General features: G+C 39.9%; 1 protein-coding gene across 6 annotated transcripts in view; it reads right to left on the minus strand.

The window, feature by feature from the left end:
- ATP11A (ATPase phospholipid transporting 11A) overlaps nt 1-19,168 on the minus strand; it is a 170,492-nt gene that overhangs the window by 16,142 nt on the left and 135,182 nt on the right. For 5 of the 6 annotated variants that reach the window (XM_039359713.1, XM_039359715.1, XM_039359717.1 and 2 more), the window contains exons 20-25: nt 18,372-18,546; nt 17,484-17,586; nt 17,115-17,260; nt 13,418-13,477; nt 6,038-6,165; nt 4,834-4,969 (exon numbers count right to left, since the gene is read on the minus strand). In XM_039359713.1, coding sequence (XP_039215647.1) covers nt 4,834-4,969; nt 6,038-6,165; nt 13,418-13,477; nt 17,115-17,260; nt 17,484-17,586; nt 18,372-18,546 — 748 coding nt within the window. Of the gene's footprint in view, nt 1-2,747; nt 3,403-4,833; nt 4,970-6,037; nt 6,166-13,417; nt 13,478-17,114; nt 17,261-17,483; nt 17,587-18,371; nt 18,547-19,168 lie in introns of those variants that run through there. The other variant, XM_039359719.1, reaches the window with a different exon arrangement.

A 19,168-nucleotide genomic window follows, 5' to 3' on the forward strand; every position in this document is an offset into this window, starting at 1 on the left:
AGACAGACAAGCGCCATGACTGGAAATTATTTATGTTATTTATCTTTTCTAGAGCAAACCTAAGTGTCTTAAGACAGTGGGAAATAATAAGTGCACACAAAACACAAAGTATCTCTGCTATGACAAAAAAGTGCCAGAATAACAGACCTCTAGTTTTAGATTTAAAATGAGAAGGAAAAAATGAAAAATAACAAAGCAGGTAGAAAGGAAAACTGAATTCACACCATGTCAATAATAAGAATGCCACAAAAGATGGAAAATAACAGAATTCTAAAGATGAAGAATTTTCAGTCCTCAAAAATCTTGTTACAAACTTTATTTATATTTTACAAAATATAGCATTATTTATTATAATTATAGCTCACAGTCCTATGCTTAATGTCAAGCAGTCACCTCTTCATCAGAGGGATGGTCTAATAATTTAATGAAGAGAAGGACGAGGGGGCACATGATAGCAGTGTTCCAATATCTCAGGGGCTGCCACAAAGAAGAGGGAATCAAGCTATTTTCCAAAGCACCTGAAGGCAGGACAAGAAGCAACAGATGGAAACTAATCAAGGAGAGAAGCAACCTAGAACTAAGGAGAAACTTCCTGACAGTTAGAACAATTAACCAGTGGAGCAACCTGCCTCCAGAAGCGGTGAATGCTCCAACACTGGAAATTTTTAAGAAGAAACTGGACAGCCATTTATCCGAAATGGTATAGGGTTACCTGCCTGAGCAGGGGGTTGGACTTGATGACCTCCAAAGTCTCTTCCAACTTTATTATTATTATTATTGTTATTATTATTGTTGTTGTTGTTGTTGTAAGGAAAAGGTAGCCTCAACTATCACTGGTTGGAGCCCCGCCCACTCTTGTCATGGAAACTCCAACAATTATCCTGAAATCAAGGAGTTATGAACAGGAACAAAATATCAACATTTCTGATTTTTGGACTTGGCTTGTGTGGAACAGCATAAAAAGGAAACAATGCATCTATACGACATAGTCCAACAAAATAGATATCCACGCAATTTATTAAAAAGTCCCTGACTACTCAACCCAGTGCAGCACAACCAACACAAACCCTAAAAAGAATTACACTACCATACATAAAGAATATCTCAGAAACTACCAACAGACTACTCCAACCACATGGAATCAGTGTAGCACACAAGCCAACTAAAACCCTTCAAAACATCCTAAGTAGATCAAAAGATCCAACAACCTTAGAAGAAAAACAGGAATCATCTACATTATACATTATACAACATATAATGTAAGCACTGCAAAAACCACTATATAGGACAAACAGGCAGAACACATCCACGAACACCAATTAGGAATCAGAAGACATGATGAAAATTCTTTAATTTCACAACATATAGAGAGATTTAACCATAGTTTCAATTGGGAAAATGTGACCATCCTAGACCAAGCCAAGTCCAAAAATGCCAGGGAATTTCTAGAAACCTGGCACTCAAACAAATCAGCCATCAATAGACACATAGACATTAACAACATCTATAGACTATGCAAAAGAGACTATCACCCAGCCCAAAAGGGACAAAAAGACCCAAGCACTTCTTCACCAGCAATCAGCACTTAGATCAGCATAGATTAACTCCAAGGTTAACATTAGACCAGCAATCAAGTAAACAATACCCCAATCAAGAAACTGTCAAAGAAGCCAATAGCAAATAGCCCAATCAAAGGATCTCAAGACCATCCCCACCAACACTGACAGGCAAGCCACTAGAATTTAAACTGAGAGCAAACTGCACTCTTTACTGGCACTGACAATGTTACCTAGTTTGGGTAATGAAATGCCTGAAACAAGCAAGTTCAGAAATCACCAAGGACCCTAAATGTCTTTGGAGATTCTCAGTCATCCAGGTCACGGTTGTCCCAAAGGTGCTTTCCAAAAGGCAATTGGATTTTCTTGGTTTTTTCCTTGAAGACATTTTGTTTTTCATCCAAGAAACTTCTTCAGAAGCAAAGTCTTCATGATAAACAACAAAGAAGGTCCAGTTACTTTTTCCAAAGCATCTTTGGGACAGTTATGACTCTAGTTGAACCAGGATGACTTATCACAATGACTGATATTTTAATCACCAGTTGGTTGGATGGACTTCTGCAATGTGATTTTCAAGCTTTTGGAGATGACCCAGATATTTTGGCTGGTACAAAATGCAGCAGCTACACCGTTGGCAGGCCAACACTATCAGTATATACCAACAGCATAAAACCTGGCTTCTGGACCAAATTCAAGTGCTGGTCTTTATATCCTAAAAACCTTACATTAGCATATTTATTCGACAACTCCTTGTAGAATCAAATCTAGCTGCCTGGTTCATCATTGTGAGATGTCCTGCTGGGAGTCCCCCAATTCTGTTGATAGGACATGGGCCGGTCAACAGAATTTCTCAGTAATACCCTGTACCTTATGCAACTACCCCCCAACCTCACCAGTTTTATGCAGTACCCATCCTTGCTTTTCACAAGCAGGTACAATCTTATTCCATTATGTCTTGGTCCAGTGCCAATGATGTTTCATTAGTTTTATTTTATTTTTTTTTTGTTCTATGGTTCAGCACCCAGAGAACTTTGGGAGTGGGTGGCTTGGAAGATAGATAGATAGATAGATAGATAGATAGATAGATAGATAGATAGATAGATAGATAGATAGATAGATAGATAGATAGATAGATAGATAGATACAGACAAACAGACAGACAGACGATGATAGATAGATAGATAGATAGATAGATAGATAGATAGATAGATAGATAGATAGATAGATAGATAGATAGATAATAAGCAAGCAAGCAAGTCTGTCTCTACCCCAAGGCATAACCGTTCTGTCCCTGGCAGGCTGTTAGCAGGATGTGTATCCAATAAAACCCTCTTGCTTCTTCGCCCCATTGCTCCTGCGCGTGTGTGAGTGTTTCCAAGATGGTCCGTCAAACGGGTCTGAATGTTTGTCCAGGAAGGCTCTAGTGCACAAAATCGGCCGGCGTTATAAAAAGGGAACTCCCATTGATTTATTTTTATGCTCTGATGATGTTGGCAGTGCTGGCTGACGAAAGCTCAGCATTTTATTAAACAAATCCTAGTTTGATATTATCCTGGTGTTCGTATTTATTTGTTTTTACTGTGTGTGTGTGTGTGTGTGTGTATTAACAGTAACTATCCTAATGTAATTAAATTATATGAACATGAAACAAAGTAAACAAAAAGAAGCAAAAAAATTTTTTAAAAAATCCCATTCAATTCTTTGTTTTTTAAAAATAAATTAAGTTTTTTATTATTTTGGCATAGCATATAAGAGGCAAAAAAGAATATCTGAATTGCAATAGAGAAAAACACACATCATGACAAAACCACAGCAGTCTTACCATGTGAGTGTTGACTGTCATTAGCTGAAGACAGAAAGAGAAGAAAGGAGGATGAAAAGAAAAAAGCAAGACACAAATAAAACAAACTGCAAAATGTTAATGTGCAAATAAAAGCAGAAGGACTTTAAAATATGTTTTAAATTATGTACAGTACTTAACAAAAACTACAAATAGAATTTTATTTAAATGGATATACTTTGTTCTTTTCAAATTAATTATGGTAATTAACTATATGATATCTATTTTTGAAGTGGAAGATGTAATATATCACATATTGAAAATAGCTTAACTAAAGTTGTATAATTCATTAAATAAATGTTTCAAGTGACTGGTACCCCAATTAACTCCTATAATTTGTTTGATTTTTTTAAAAAAATTATTAATAGTCCTTAATAGAAATTAACTATGAACTAAGCTCTCTATTAAGATACTTTTAAAAATATAAATCAACACTTTTCGTTTTCCCAGAGACAAATTAGTTTTAAAGAATTGAAAAGGTGAAGATGTTAACATATACTGATAATCTAGGATTCCTGGCTTTCTATGTATAGGTTAATGAAGAGAATTCACTCTCTCTTCAGGGGATAAAACTAGAAAGTGATGGCTTTTTGTTGATTCCACTCCTAAAATCCAGTCTAGGATTTGATAGAATTCTGGGTAATTTTCTTTGCAAATATAATCAATTGATGGAGCCTTATTTCAATCATCATCATCATCCTCACCACCACCATCACCACCACCACCACCACCACCATTTCTGTCTAAAGACACCTATCTTTTTTTTTTTAATTTGGCAGGGGCCTTATGGAGTTAAACCAGGAAGTACAAAGCCTATTCTTCTGAGAATGGAATGTTCTGGGGAATTTTGGAATATTGTCTTTCTCCTTTGGACCATGCCAATCTGGCCATAATGGAAATACTGTGAATTATAAATGGTTTATGATGTTCTGGATAAATAGGTCTGATCTGAATACATTTGGAGCTGAACCTCGGAAGAAGAATGTCAGGAATACATCAGAATAAGATAATCTACAGGAAATATAGTCCCAAGGCTTTAAGGGTAAATTGCAGTCTGAAATCAATGTAATGAGTTCAAAGGTTACCACCCAGACCAGCTTCCCATTTTAAAAATTGCCTATTATAATAACTAGAGCAGAATTGGAAACTTAGAATTACATTTAATGAAATATAAAACACGTAAACATATTTAGCTTCTTGGAATTTTTTCAGAGTACTTCAATCAATCTGTAGACATTGTGCAGAAGATGTGGAAGTGGAAGAACACGTGCCTTAGCATACAGACAGTTCAGTTTCAATTCTGCAATTTCTCTAAATATGGTTAAAAAAAAAATCCTGCCTGAACCCTTAAGAGAATACATGCCAGGATAGATATACCCAAAGAGAAACCAATTCAATTATTTCCTCTAAAACAGCATCTGAAAGTTAGATACAAACCTGCCCATTGCTGGTCATTGTTGAATTGTCAAACAAGAAATAGGCACCAAAGAAAAAGACGACAGCATCAAAAACTCCCAAGAATGTCCGGTAAATGAATACACGCCATCGTAGGTGAGCATTCTTGGCAACATCCCTGAATAATAACATAAGATACTCATTTTTTTTACATTTGAAATAAAGAAAAATAAATGTTTTTGTTACAAAAAGAATGCTGTAATGTTTCTATGAACTTTATGTAGACCAAAGCTTTTCATGCATTTCTATGCTGATGTTTCAGTCTCTACATGTCTTCTCATTGAGCCTTAAACCACTTCAACTTTTATAATTCCCTTCTAGGGAGAATTAAGGGAATTGAAGATCACTTTATCTGCAGGGCATCAAGATGAGCAAGGCTGTTCTAAATTCTTTCATATAGGAAGACTCAGATATATCCAATACATGATTTACTTTATTTTAAGACAGCCAATTTAGTTGAGATACCAGCCTGGAGACCGTGAGTTCAAGTACTGCCTTAGGCACAAAGCTAATTGGGTGAACTTGTGATCAACTCGTAGCCCTAGGAAGCAATAACAAAGCACTTTCAGTCCAGGAAGTCTAGTCCAGGAAGTCTGCAGGAGTCAAAATTACTCAAAAGCATGCACACAAGTAATAAAAAACAACACTAGAGGTCCCCAGAACACTGCTTCATTTCTCTCTCTCTCTCTCTCTCTCTCTCTCTCTCTCTCTCTCTCTCTCTCTCTCTCTCTCTCTCTCTCTCTCTCTCTCTCTCAGCTACAGATTAAATACAATATGCATACTTGGATATTTGTTCCCAAGTGATTTTTGTAAATATTAATTACCATATATTACTGAAATTATTTATTCATCAGTGATTCTATTGATAAATCCTGTATCACTGAGTTTAGCTGAGAAACTGTGACAATGCTTAGACTACAACTACGTTTAAAGCAATTTTGAGCTCACTTGTTTTTCAACTATAAACAATAATTATTACTGGTATGTGGGATGTAATTTTTAGCTGATTCATAAATCCTAAACAGAGTTCCTGTCTTGTTTTCCTGCTGGGAATATTTAACATATCCACACAATAAATTTCACTAACATAACATCTCTTGCTCCAACACTCAATATTTGCCTACCCTTCAGAAACAGAATATGGATTAACTGGTCTCATCTGCCTGTTCAAACAATGATCATTTACCTGTATAGTATAGGGTTTCTCTTGAGCGTCTCAGAACTCACATGTTGTTCCATTAGACTATATAACAAAATAGGAAGTGAAGTAAAGCTGATATTATACAGAGTAAGATACGCAGTATCATATAAAGGCTGCAGACAAAAAAAACAGATTATTTGTTTTAGTAAAATAGTGTCATAAAAGGAATTATAGGGAAATAAAAGAAATTGGAAATCACCAATTAGCAGATATTAATATTACTACTAGCTAATGAGTGTTATAACCAGTATTAATCATTGTAACAATACTCTTCAATTCAGCTAACTCTAATTCATATGCTACTCCTGATAAGATAAAAAATTGAGTTGAATTGGCTGTGGACAAACAAATAATAAGTAAGTATGAAAACAGCAAAATCCAATTAATAATAAGCATTCTCCAGCATGATTGGATGGAGTACCCACGGATGGGTTGTCTTAATCTATCTGCTCCAATTAGACTAAGTCTGAATCTTAGTACCACCCTCGCTGTGCCAATTGCACCCCAGTTTTAGACTTAGTCTCTTTGCTCTAAAGATGCGTTTTTTCTTCGCTCCTGGAGCAGAAGACTGCAGTAATTTCTCATTCACTTTGATTTAGACTAATTATTTCATTATTGATTATTTATATATTTAATCTTTTTTTTCCATTATCTGGAGTTCACTCCTCCTCAAGCCTGGCTGTCCGGCTGGGCTGACAGGCTCGGTACCTTCCTGCGTGCCCTTCCCTTTCAACTCATTTCAGAGCACTTTCACTTTGTGAATTAAACAGCTTTAAACAGCCGCTTTCACGATCCCCACCAGCCAGCTCTTCGTCGGGGGCCTCTGAAATTTAAACTGCCGCCCAGACGATCTCCCTCACAGTCAGCTGTTCGTCGGAAGATCCATTTCACGGAGACAAGCCTCACTGACTTCCCGGGACTCCGGAGATGAGGGTAAGCCTTGCCGATCGTCAGGGGGGATCCGCAAGCAGCGACGCATGTCGTCAGGCCTGGAGGGATCATTTTAAGGTCCTTCGGCCACAGCAGACGTTACCAGAAAGGGGGGATCTGCAAACGGCAAGCTGCCGGTTATTTCAGCACCGCTGCCCAGCTGATCATTTCAATTACCCTCAGCTGCATTAGGAGTCCAAGCGTTTCTTCCGAACGAGGGCTCATTGCAATTAAGGCTTCAGACCTCGCAGGCCTCCTCCTCAAAGGTCATTTTGGTATGCAGACGGTTGCGGCCGCCATTTTGAGGCAGCTGCGGCCGCCATTTTGAACAACCACTGAGGCCTAACTGCCTGCAGGAACATTCCAAATGACAGTTTTTTGACGTGTTTGAAGCTGCAGCCGCCATTTTGATTGACTACTGTCATTCTTATGAACCCTGACTGAATTGGGGAGGGCAAGCTCATTCCGGAAGGACGCACTGCCTATCATTAACCCCCACTGCCCCCCCTCACCTGGGCCAGATTGTCTCTGCTGGGCTCCCTCAGTGATAATACAACGCTGAGGGGGGGTGTTTTCGCTGAGGTTGAGCCCTCAAGGTGTATTCAACAATCACTCAGCATCACAGAAAAAGCTTCCACCGAACCAGCCAAAAGGAAACATGCTACGGAGGCAGGGGGGAGAAATGCCTCAAAACGAGCCAAGTCAATCAAGGAAACCAATAGTCAGCATATGTTGGAGGATGAGTCCCACAGGTTGAGGGCAGTTTCCCCAGGTCAGACAGGCACCACCACAACAGGAAGGTCCATCTTTCCTCACATTATGCCTCGGCCCCAGGGGGCCTGGTCTCCCCCCAGGGGAAGTTCTCAATCTGAATCAGTCACAAGGGCTGTTCCAGGGACACAAGGTGCAGCTGGTCAGGACACTATTACTTTGGGACCTCAGGCTACATTCACTCCCACTGCAGCGGGGCTCCGCTCTCCTGAAGCTCAGACCTTAAATCCTGAGCAACTTCAGGCCATGATAGCTAAAGCCGTTGCTCAGTTCATGGCTTCTACCACTACACAGCCACCCACAGCACCTCCACAGTCCATATATCATTCCCAATCTCCAGATATCATTGATGAAGCCTCATCGGACTTAGAATCAACAGGGGCTGAACCATCAGGCCTGATTGTGTCAGATGATGAAGGCATTATTCCATCTGACCCTGCTCCTCCTGTCGGTCTCTTTGACCATTCACTCTTTAATTATTTATTACTCAAGGCTTGCACAACTGCAAACCTTCCTCAAGAACAGGAGACCCCACCTACAACATCCAAAGGTCCTCACGCCATATATGCTGAGCCTTCGGTCTCTCAGAATCATATTCCCTGCCCTCCCTTTTTTCTCAACATAGTTCAGAAATAATGGGAGAATTTAGGATCTCTTTCAAACCCTGGAGCCATAGAAAAGACACTAATAAATGTGGCTCCTTCCTGGACTCCTTATTGGAAATTCCCCAGATTGATGAACCCCTAAATTCACTGTTCCCCAATGCTAGCATTCCAGGGGATGTTAACGAGGCACTTAGGGCAGAGGATAAAAAGATTGAGGCTGCCTTACGCAGGTCCCATTTGGCGTCAGCCTGGGCAACAAAGGCATCAACATCCATGGCCTTCTTTGCCAGAGCTTCAGTCCTATGGCTACGTGAGCTCCAGGACATGATTCTCCGGACCAACTCAGAGCTCATCAAAATCTGGGTAAGTTGGTTGCTACATCCCAGTACTTAGCCGATGCCTATCTGCACATGGCCAGATACACTGCCCAGACCATCGCTACGGACATATCAGCACGAAGGCTCCTTTGGCTCAGGAATTGGCGAGCAGACACCAAGGCCAAATGGCGTCTTGCCTCTAAACCTTACACAGATGGACATCTCTTTGGTAAGGCCCTAGAACCTTACTTAATAGAAGGTAAGGACAAACGCAAAACTCTTGTTAACTCAGCAAGGAAAGGAGATAAGTGTTCGGGGAACAATTACCGAAGGCAGCCCTTTCGGCCAGCTCCATCCTGGGACTGGGCCCAGGCATCTCGTTCTTCCTTTCAGAGACAAGAACGACAGCAGGATCATTCAGCATACAGAAGCTGACCACAGGTCCAGACCAAGCAGCCCTTTTGAGGCGCAGGGGGTCGTTCCTTTAAACGAGGCAAGTGATCTCACAGTCTCACCTCCTATAGGAGGCCGGCTGACCCTTTATTCCAACACTTGGGCAGCCACTACTACAGACTCATGGGTGTTAGACACCGTCACTCAGGGTCTGAGACTAGAGTTTTGGTCCAGACCACCTGACAGGTTCCGCTCTTGCCCTATTCCCAGGAACAGGACTAGAGCGGATCTTATGTCAGAGGCCATAGCTCATCTATTACAAATACAAGCAATTGAACCAGTACCACAAGACCAAGAAGGACAAGGCTTCTACTCAAACCTCTTCATCATCCCTAAGACTTCGGGGGGCTGGAGGGCAATCTTAGACTTAAAAGGTCTAAACCTTTACCTGATGTATAGGAAGTTTAAGATGCAATCACTGCAATCAATCCTGGCTAGCATCAGACAAGGAGACTTCCTTACGTCAATAGACCTGACTGAGGCATATTTGCACATTTCTATTTTTCCTGACCACCGCAAATTCCTCAGATTCAGCTATGCCCAACGCCACTACCAGTACAGAGCCTTACCATTTGGCCTCTCATCAGCACCAAGAGTATTCACAAAGGTACTGGCAGTGCTAGCAGCCCACCTTAAGACAGATTCCAATTAGAATTCAATGCTATCTAGATGACATATTGATACAGTCATCATCATTCCAGAACGCTCAGTCAGACCTCGCCCAAGCCATCAAGACCCTTCAGGAGCACGGGTTTTCTGTTAATTTCCAGAAAAGCCATACTGTACCAACAACTCGGCTCCTCCATCTGGGCGCTATTATAGACACAAACAATTGTACAGTCTACCTATCACAGGACCGACGGAACTCTATTCAGACCCTTGTACATCGGATCCGAAAGGACAGAGTAGTAACATTGGCCTTATTATCACAGCTACTGGGAAAGATGGTGTCCTGCGTGCAAATTGTGCCATGGGCACATCTCCATGCCAGAGAATTACAGTGGCTTTTTCTTCCATTTCAGAGACTTCACACCAGCACATCCCATCAGAAAGTCCGAGTTCCACGGTCGGTGTTGAACTCCCTTCGTTGGTGGGACTCTCCGGCACTGTCACGAGGAGCAGAATTCAAAGAACCAGACAGGATTACCATCACCACAGATGCAAGCCTGTTTGGGTGGGGGGCACACTTCCAGACACACTGGGCTCAAGGTCGGTGGTCCAATCAGGATCTAAAGAACAATATAAACTGGCTGGAGCTCAGAGCCATACATATGGCCCTAAAGAGATTCAGCAGCATGGTACAGGGCCAACATGTCCTGGTTCTAACCGACAACATTACAGCCAAGGCCCATGTCAACAGACAAGGGGGAACAAGATCCAGGCCTCTCATGAAGGAGGCCAAATTGCTGGGGTATTGGGTGGAACTGAATCTTGCTTCCATCAGGGCGGAGCACATATCTGGAGTGACCAATCAACAGGCAGACTCACTGAGCAGAGCCACCGTGGACCATGCCGAATGGCAACTGGATCCGAAGGTGTTCAGAGAGATCATGGACAGGTTTGGTTCCCCAACCTTAGACCTTTTTGCCTCCCAACCAACTCACAACTTCCCAGATTCCTTTCCAGGTTTCCGTCTCCATCAGCGGAGAAGACGGATGCGCTCCGCAGTCCTTGGCCCAGGGAACTGCTTTATGCCTTCCCTCCCTTACCGCTTCTTCCCACAACGATCCGGAAGATTCTTCACGAACTGGCAGAGGTCCTCCTGGTTGCACTGCATTGGCCAAGATGTTCATGGTTCGCCGACCTGATGGAGCTCTCCATCTCCCCTCCTTGGAGGATCCCAGCAAGTCGCATCTCCCTCATTCAAGGGGAACTACACCATCCGGACCCTCAGTGGCTCCAGTTAACCGTCTGGCACTTGAGAGGCAGGCCTTAGGCTGAGATTCATATTCGTCAAGGGTCATAGCCATGATTCAGCAATCCAGGTGACCCTCGACGAATAGAATATATGATGCCACGTGGAAGAGCTTCTGTAATTGGTGTTCAGATCACAAAATTGACCTCTTGGCCGTTTCAGTGCCAATTATCTTGGAGTTCCTGATGGATGGCCTGGACAAAGGGTTCTCCACAAGCACCATCCGTAGACAGGTAGCAGCACTTGCCACGGTAATTACTTGTGGCAATGACTCTTTGACACATCACCCCATGATAAGCTCCTTCCTAAAGGGAGCTAACAACGCCAGACCACCAACTATACACAGATACCCCTCGTGGGATCTTCATCAGGTTTTAAGGCTCTTGTTTCTTCACCTTTTGAGCCTATTGACACTTGTTTGTTTAAACAATTATCGATGAAAGTGGCATTTCTTGTTGCTGTAACTTCAGCCAGAAGAGTTTCTGAGCTGGCTGCTCTTTCAGTGAGAAAGTACCTATGTACTTTCCATAATGACAGGGTAACCCTTAGCTAGACCCCTCCTTCGTGCCCAAGGTTAATTCCTTGTATCATAGGTCACAGGAAATAGTTTTGCCGGACTTCTGTCCTAACCCATCTAATGACATAGAAGTACAGTGGAACAAGTTGGATGTGCGCAGGGCCTTACATTGTTATATACAGAGAACCTCATCTTTCCACAAAACTGAGGCTCTATTTGTGTCCTTTCACCCTTCGTCACTAGGACAGAAGGTTTCTTCATCCACAATAGGCAGATGGATTAGAGCTTGTATTTCTCTGGCATACCAGACTCAGTCACTGCAAGCTCCTAGAAATATCAAGGCCCATTCCACCCGAGGCGCGGCTACTACAGCTGCTTGGGCTACCCAGGCCTCCATAGAGAAGATTTGTAGAGCAGCAACATGGGCCTCGCCCTCTTCCTTTGTCCGTCACTACAAGATGGACAAATATGCCTCTTCTACGGCTTCATTTGGCTGCAAGGTACTAGAACACGCATTAACATCGGACGGGACCCAGGCCCAAACTAATTCCCACCCTTAGGGACACAGGGCTTTGGTATGTCCCATCCGTGGGTTCTCCATCCAATCATGCTGGAGAAAGGGGCATTGTCTTACCTGAATGCCTTTTCTCAGTATGATGATGGAGAATCCACTCCCTCCCATAAGGTCAGTTGGCCTGGTTCCGATATTGATCAGACGCGTTGGACTAAAGTCTGAGTATCGCCTTAGCCTAAAACTGGGGTGCAATTGGCACAGCGGGGGCGTACTAAGATTCAGACTTAGTCTAATTGGAGGAGATAGATTAAGACAACCCATCCATGGGTTCTCCATCATCATGCTGAGAAAAGGCGTTCAGATAAGACAACGCCCCTTTCTCATTTCAATAGAAATCACTAAATAATATATTTCTTATCCATTAAAAAAAGATGACCACAAAATGATTAGCTTTGGCTATTTCAGGCATAAAGTTGGTGTTGTGTTTCACGCAGCAATCACTATCTGAATAATAAAAACTTTCTAAGCCATTGTGGATTATTGCTTCATATCTCACATAAATTAGAAGAGTAACAAAAAAACGGGACAAAAATAAGCATGATGGTCTTGTAGTATTGCTGACAAATCTACTTGTATCTTACAAAAGTAAGAAATGCTGAAGATTTGTTATCTTTCAGTTGTACATGAGCTTAAGAATCTATAACCTTCACTGCAAATTTGCATACTTTAAGTAGTGAAGATTATACTACTTACATTATAAGGAATCAAGAAATAAAATGCATAGATAAAAGAGTAGATTAGAAATGTGTTCACAGATTAAATCAGGGGTCCCCAACCCCTCGTCCGTGGACCCGTCCCGGGCTGTGGCATGCCAGCAACCAGTTCACACAAACAAGCAAGCCCCATCTGCAGGATGCAGGCAACACACAAAACCACGTCCCCTCCGGTCCATGGAAAAACCTCTCTCCGTGTAACCGGTCCCCGGTGCCCAAAAGGTTGGGTACCTCTGCATTAAATTCAAGAAATAGCCACTAATTTATGAGATTCAAACATTCCTTTCTAGTTTTTCAGCAGAAAAATTTAAAAATTGATTGTTATGTCTATGCAAATGTGGAATCCTTCCAAGCTGACATTCAAATATAATTTCATTATTTCCATTGATGTCCCTCCACTGCTATCCAGAATTAATGCAAGTTTAATTATCTAAAAAAAGCCCCAACTGGAAAAAAAGCTAACAGTTTTCATTCAACTCTATATTGAAGAAGAAAAACTAACTGAAATAAATAAAATACTATAAAAACAAAATTTATGTTGGTTCATAAAATGAAGATGTTCTCAGATACCTGTTGTGAAAATCCACAGAAGAACTGGTATAAAAACTGAGGAAAAATGAAGCAGACATTCTGGAAGACAAGAGCAATAGATATTGCACAAATGATCACGAACAAAGTGGTAGCAATACAATCAAATATTAAGTTCTAACAACTATAAATGTTAAGTTTTTAATAAGACATTACATTAATATCATTTTAAACACAATTTTTAGTAATATATGGGTGTTCAATTCAGTTTATTGATGTTGTAGGCCAGTACAAGCAGAATGCAATGTATTCTCAGAATTCTCATACACGGGATAGAATGAATATCTGTAAGAAACAAGCCATGACAAATGAAAATATAAAGATGCACTTCTTGCTCCAGACTGTCAGCTGAATGTCACTTAAATGGCAGGTGGATATGTGCACAGTTTCTAATGAATATTTTCACAATGCAAGCTCAGTGTATGTCTAAATAATGAAGCAATGCCATCATAAAGCAATGCCATCTGTTCAGAATCTTAATTTTTTTTTGCACTTTTTCTTGTACTTGAGATGTCTGTGTTTTTCCACAGTTCTCTTATTTTATCTCCTGAACAAAACTGTTTTGCGTGCAATTAAAGAGGAAGTTATTACTTTTTTCTCTTTTACTACTACCAGGGCTTTTTTTGTCATAGAATGCCCAGAACAGAGTTCCGGCACCTTTTTTGGACGGAACTTGTAGGGTAGGCAAGGCGGGTTGTATGACATGTGTTAGTTCCGACACTTTTTTTTTTTTTTTTACAAAAAAAGCACTGACTACTACAATCATGTCAGCAGCACCAAAGCCTTCTGGGTTGAGAGGATTAACTGGTGACACCATTATTGTTCAGGGCGACACTCAGTTGGGGGCTCCTTTCATGTCCTTCTTAAGTTGCCCACTCAAGTTATATCCATGTCTCTATTCATGGTTGCTCCCTTTCAAACTGCTGGGTTGGCAGGAGCTGGAGTGAGTGATGGGAACTCAAACCTGTTCCATGGAAGTAACTGGGTCTCGAACGCGAGCCTGTCAATCATCAGCCCAGTGTCTTAACCAGGTGAACCAGCGTGCTGCCTTTTTCTCTTTTAAAAATGGAGTGTGAAACTGATCTATCTCTCTGTGAATCTGATCTCTCTGTGAAACTGATCTATCTCTCTGTGAAACTGAGACTTGTGGATTTCAGCTCTCAGGAATTCTGGGAGTTGAAGTCCACAAGTCTTAAAGTTGCCAAAGTTGAGGACCCATGTTCTATAGAATGCATTCTATTTTTATCAACTTCTTTGACTTTTTCAACTTTTCCTACTTCACAATTAAGATGTACTAGCTGTGGGATATCTTTATATTTTTTTATATTGGAGTTATTGGGTGGACATCAGATAAAAGCATCCCATTGGAAGATAGGCAATGACAACATATAAAAGCTATACCAGGGCAGGAAGAAAGTGTCATTGTGAGAAAACCAATGGGAAAAGAAGTTTGAAGCTTCCAACATTTCACTTAATGGGTTCAGTCCTGACATTACAGTATTAATTTTTGTTTCCAAAGTCTGTATATTACAATGAACGCCTGGGAACTAGGGAAAGAGAATGGTGGTTTGCAGAATAATGCAGGCTTAGAACATCTTCACAGTTATTTTTTAAATATGGGGACAGGTTCCCTGAGCAATTGACTCATCCCTATCTAGTCAGGCAGGAAAGGTATGCTACAGACCGTGTCTGTTAAAGAATTTCAGCTGGCAGGATCCAGGAAGAGGGCTCTCTTTAGAGGTGAGGCAGCCCTGACTCTCCTGGCCTTTCAAAGGAGTTTGAAGACCTACCTCTGCCACCTCACATGGGGCTTGCTGGATTTGGTTGGTGCCTTGATGCTGCTTGCCCTGACTCTTAACTTCTAACTTAACTTCTAACTATTTATCCTTGTTTTTATCGAGCTCCTTTTATTGATGTAATGTATTTTTCTTTGGTTTTTAGGCTTTTAACTGTACACTGCCCAGAGTCACTCTGAGGATGAGATGGACAGTACTTAAATTTGACAAATAAATTTAAAAATATTCTTTCTCAAGAAAATGGGCAAAGATCTCCCCACTACATCAAAGATCAGTTTGCAAGAGGATCAAAAACTCAAATACAGGCTGCTAAAGTATATATGGCCAGGAGCCAAATCTAGGACATCGCTTCCTTTACATTTCAATATGTAATACAATATCTAGTTAATAAGATTTGATGGGAGTGTAGCTTTTTTGGGTTCTGAATGGCTGCAAAGGGCCTGATATTATCAATTTGCCCTTGAAAAGAAAGACAAAAGTATCAATCCTTTATCCAAGGTAAAGGCTAGGAAAAGAAAGATTAGGAGAACCCAAACAATTGGGTATGTTTGGGGGGTGGGGAGGAAGATAAATGATATAGAAATAAAGACATAGTATGGATCTAATAAGTTACTTATATGCTTAACTTTGTCTGGAGAAGGAGGATAACATAGAATCGAGTATACTTCTGTCGATCAATTGCTACACTAGACCATATTGATCAGAAGAGCTATTTACAGATCAGTCATGGGAATACATATTGCTACTTCAGCCATGCTAGTTCAAATGGCTATTAAAACTGTTATTCAATTCAAAGTGGAACTTTATCATTTTCTGTGAGATGAGAGGACATATAAATTTGATAAATAATTAATTACACAAACAAACAAACTTAAAAATAATAGCTTGGGGAAAATAAGAGCTTGCCTTTGAGTCACCTTATTTTGTCCATCAATTACTGTCTCCAGGATAAAGCCATTTAAGAGGCCATAGCTGAATGGCATTGTATTTGAGTAATATACAGTATTAATGTATGAATCCATATATCAAGGACTGGGTAGGAATAAAATATAATTTGGTCCAAGATATGCCTTGGATCCTGAAGCCTTTGTGGAATATGTTAATCTAAAATACTTGAAGTTGGCATTTTAAAGTACAAGTTTACAAATTTATGGATTTTGAAAATATATAAAAATGTATGATGTATAAAAAATACCAATTAAAGGTACTGTTAATATGATCTAGGGCTAGGCAACCAGTCTGGACATAAAAATATTTGTCTTCTATTCAGCTTGGTCGACTAAAATAGGAACCTGATAAATATTGCAGCCAGCAAACAGCTTGCTTCTTTATTTATTATATTAATGAATGTTCCAGTAGTAAGTGATTTTAGAACTGCAGGGTTTTTGTTTTGCTATCCACACAATTGTTATGCTAGCAAATCGATGAAGACAGTGAGGTATACCACCTACTACCAAATATGGGATCAAAAGAACTGCAAGGTAATAAGCCAACAGACTTCCTTAAGGTTGGGGCACAATTTTTTGCATTTTCAAAAACTCTTTACCCACACCAGATAAACAGTAGTAAAAAAATAAGCTTATTTGTTATGAGTGCAGAAAAGGGCTGTTGAGGCTTGGATCCAAAATCATATTACGTGAGTAGAAAATCCTTCCATTAATATGGGGAGAGAGGCTACTGATACTCCAGAGAGCATCAGAATGCCAGGAAACCTTCCCAATAATTTGGAGATATGTACCACTGCTAGTTTAAGTAGGTCAGTGCCAGTGTGCACAAGCAGAAGTGGCTTCCACTGACTTGAGATCACTGTACACAGTTGAAAGGGTACTCTATTATTGAGTGTTTCAAACATTTTTTAGAAGGAAAAGAAAATACTATCTTACCTTATAAAAGAAGTATTGCACCAGTTCAGATATCCTGACATAATAAAAATGCCCATGAATCAGTAACATTTTTTTCAAATGTTTAAATTTCGGTATTGCATAGTCACTGTTTCTTGCAGCTTGACGGCCTTCTTTTCCAATAATGCCTAAGGAGAAAGAAGGGTGAGAGCTGGTGAGGCAAAGTATATGCAAGGCTGAGAAATCAAGTTGTAAAATTTATACCAGAATTTCCCTGGGGTTTACATTTTATTACAATTTTGACACTGTTAAGAAGGACATATCCAGCGCAATTTGACTTATGACTCAATATCATTATTTTTAGGCAAAGGATATGAAAAAGCTTACTTCAGATGGAGCCTGTCTACTTACCTATGCCAACATGTGCTTCTAATATCATACTGACATCATTTGCTCCATCACCAATTGCTAATGTGATGGGGTGCTCTTTTGACCATTTAATTAATTTTACAATCTAAAAGGGAAAAAGTATAATACTTTACTATTTCTATATATTGTAGTTATGTGCAATAGTTTACTTGCTAGGGTTTATTACATTTTCTTGCAAATTGTCTGCAAGGGTAGATAGAGAATACATTCTGGGGTCTTACTTTCTCAAAAAACTTAATACGCCCCTTCATTTATTATTTACAGGGAGTAAATAATAAGTAGTTATCTGCACAGATTATCCAAGTGAATATTTCCAGATAGCTTTCCTCATTCAAGCAAACACAACAGAGCCAAATTTACCCATTTCTCATAGCACTGGAAGTAGGTAGTATATTAAACAATTGCCCAAGTGTAACAAGGGTTTCACTCAAAAATATATTTAGCTGTTTTCTCTCTTGCACATTTTTAACTTTCTTTTCAGTTTTATTCCTGATATCAGTTTAGACAGAACCCAGCCAGCTTTTATGAATTATTTACTAAAATAATTTAGTAAATAAAAATAACATTTTTTCAAAAAAAAAACAAAACATTTTTCCTTTGTTAAAAATTAATTTGTTTAGGGGGATATGTTAAATCTTGAAATCTGCTTGAAATATACAAAAATGAGTGTCACAGCAGGATGCATCTTGAATGAACTATTAACTAAGTGCTTTCCTGTAGAAATCTTTCTTTGGTTTCTTTTCTCTTTTTGTTTAGTTTTTTTGTCCATTTTCAGTTACTGGAAGCAGAGTGTTCAACATTTTATAATTACCACAATGTATTATATGACAATTTCAATACTGACAGAACTAGAAAGATGGAAATACAAACCTGTGCTTTTTGCAAAGGAGCCATGCGACAGCATAAAACTGCACTGCAGTTTCTACAAATTTCAAGGAAGATTTCTCGGTAGTTACCAGAGCTGCCATCTTCCCGTGGTTTCATTATTAATGATAATGCTGCTCCATCAATAATTAAACCATAATCTTGCATTTCAGCTGAAAGCCTTTGACAAAAGTATAGAAATTAATGCTGATTTGCAATTTAACTAAGCAATAGCAGCCATGCCAAAAGATATCCTGAAATAAAGCAAATTTAGAGATCCAGGTCTTGTTTCCTTTTTAAATAAATCCACAGCAGATTTGTTTTCCCCTCTAAGGATTATAGAAAAGAGTACATTTTTTCCACTAGACTGTCATTCCATTAGTCTCTTGGTCTACCTCAGATATCATATATATCAAGGAATATAAAAATGGGCTATTTTAAGGGTGCTATCAGACAACATCAACACTATCAGACAACATCAGTTTCCATGTACAGCTTCTTTTTTCCATTGTTGTTATAGAGGACAGATGCTGCAATGGAGGAGACACATTTCTAGGTCCAATTAAGCCCACAAACTTTTTCTGATCATGCAGGATGGGCAGAAACTACAGGTGGTAGAGATGTCTCAGATAGGTGAACCCTGTACCATCTAAAGTTTTATAGGTAATAACCAGAACTCTGAATGCAACTGGAAGTCTGCTGGTAACCAGTGCAGCACCCCAACAGGGGTGTCACATAGGCATGCCACCATATTTTTATTGTTTTATTTTATTTATATACAATTATATGGTGACTCTTGGTGC

Source organism: Crotalus tigris, unplaced genomic scaffold, assembly GCF_016545835.1.
Source record: "Crotalus tigris isolate CLP2741 ecotype Arizona unplaced genomic scaffold, ASM1654583v1 scf7180000019116.999743, whole genome shotgun sequence".
In the NCBI taxonomy this organism is placed as follows: Eukaryota; Metazoa; Chordata; class Lepidosauria; order Squamata; family Viperidae; genus Crotalus; species Crotalus tigris.